Genomic DNA, 1,704 nt, shown 5'->3' on the forward strand with positions numbered 1-1,704 from the left:
AGCCCCACCATCCTGAAGGGGAAATACCAGTAATTAGAGCCAAAGGGAACTTACTTTTTTTCAACAAATTGAAATAGCATTTGTTCATTTTTTGTTGAATAAATTATTACAAATTCAAAGTTTCATTGTTCTTTTTTTCTCAATTACATCACCTTTACCTAAAGACTGTAGATTTATAGGAAGTTTTATAATGTGAAAAATATAGAGAAAACAAATGAAAAAGGGAAATAAATACAATAGAGTCTAATCTGGATTGAGAAAGATGATGGAGAAGTAAATGCAGCACACCATGGCATATATATTTCGGGAAAAACATTAACAAATACTAACAAAAACAACAAGACCATGACACAGGTAATGATTTAAGATTTTATTTACATCATTGAAAAAGTGAGTGATCATAACCACCCCTGTAACCTGTAACTCTATTCATGGGCTTTTATAGCATTTCATTTTTTCAAACGTTTTAATAAAACTTTTTCTGATTTCCTTAGTTCTCAAACAGTAAATTATTGGATTTGTTAAAGCTGGAAATACATTTTGTACTATTAGAATCATTATACGAGTATCCACTGACGTACCGGGAATTCTGACTGAGACAAATTCACTACCAGCTGCCAGGAAAAAGACAGAAATGACCAGCATGTGTGTGCCACAAGTGTAGAAGGCCTTCATTCTTCCCTCAGCACTGGCAATTTTAACAACTGAAAATATTATCTGCACATAGGTGAAAAGGATAAATGCCAAAGGAATGAACATCACACTCAAGCCAATAGATAAAGCAACGTAGTTAATGATCTGAATGTCCCCACAGGCCAAGAATAGCAAAGAACCAAAGTCACAGAAACAGTTTATGATTTTGTTCGGACCACAGAATGGAAGTCTGAGAAGAACAGCAACACTAACAATTGCACAAAGAAAGCCCATCAACCAACAGAAGGCAATAAGTTTTATGATCAGACTGTTGCACATTAAATTAGAATAGTGAAGTGGGTTGCAAATGGCTATATAGCGATCATAGGCCATCAGAGCAAGGAGAAAACATTCAGTTGAGAAGAAACTCAACCAAAGCATCATCTGAGTAAAACAAGCAGCAAATGGCACGACTCTGTACTCAAATGTGAACAGGACTAGCATACTGGGCACAGTGTTAGTAGTGATGGCAATGTCAAGAACAGCCAGACCACAGACTAATATGTACATCGGGGTGTGGAGGGTCCTATCAGAGAGAAAAATGAAGACTAAGAGAAGGTTTCCTACAAGAATAAAGAGGTATACTGTAAGGAAGACTCCAAACAAAGTTCTTCTACTTTCTTGGTCTCTGAGCCCCAGGAATCCTGTAATGAGGAATTCTTTGACTGAAGAAAAGTTCTGAGTCAATTCAGACATTGTAAGTTGGTGGTCAGCCCTGAGGAAAAAACACAATAAAATAACAGAAGCTCACTAAAGAAGCTGTAGTAGTCAATTAAATAGAGAAACAAATCAGAGCTACAGTGAGTTATGTTTCCACATTCCTTTCATCCAGAAAAATGATATGATAGATAACGTAGACATTACAAAAATATTCTCTAAATTAATAGTCATTTTAGTAAATCTCTGTTGTCCATCCGTCTGTCCTTAACTACTTTTTACATAATTTAATACATGAACACAGCAAGCTCCAATACAAATAGGATTTTTCTGTTATTTTTACTTTCTTGTATA

At 35.2% G+C, this 1,704-nt stretch overlaps 1 protein-coding gene across 1 annotated transcript; it reads right to left on the reverse strand.

Moving 5' to 3' along the window:
- Positions 1–429: 429 nt before the first annotated feature.
- Positions 430–1,473, reverse strand: LOC114641255 (olfactory receptor 10A3-like). Its single transcript, XM_028790333.2, has one exon. It carries the CDS (start codon positions 1,387–1,389, stop codon positions 430–432), a length of 960 nt encoding a protein of 319 aa, XP_028646166.1. The 5' UTR covers positions 1,390–1,473.
- Positions 1,474–1,704: the final 231 nt, after the last annotated feature.

This window comes from Erpetoichthys calabaricus, chromosome 4 (assembly GCF_900747795.2).
Source record: "Erpetoichthys calabaricus chromosome 4, fErpCal1.3, whole genome shotgun sequence".
Taxonomy (NCBI): Eukaryota; Metazoa; Chordata; class Cladistia; order Polypteriformes; family Polypteridae; genus Erpetoichthys; species Erpetoichthys calabaricus.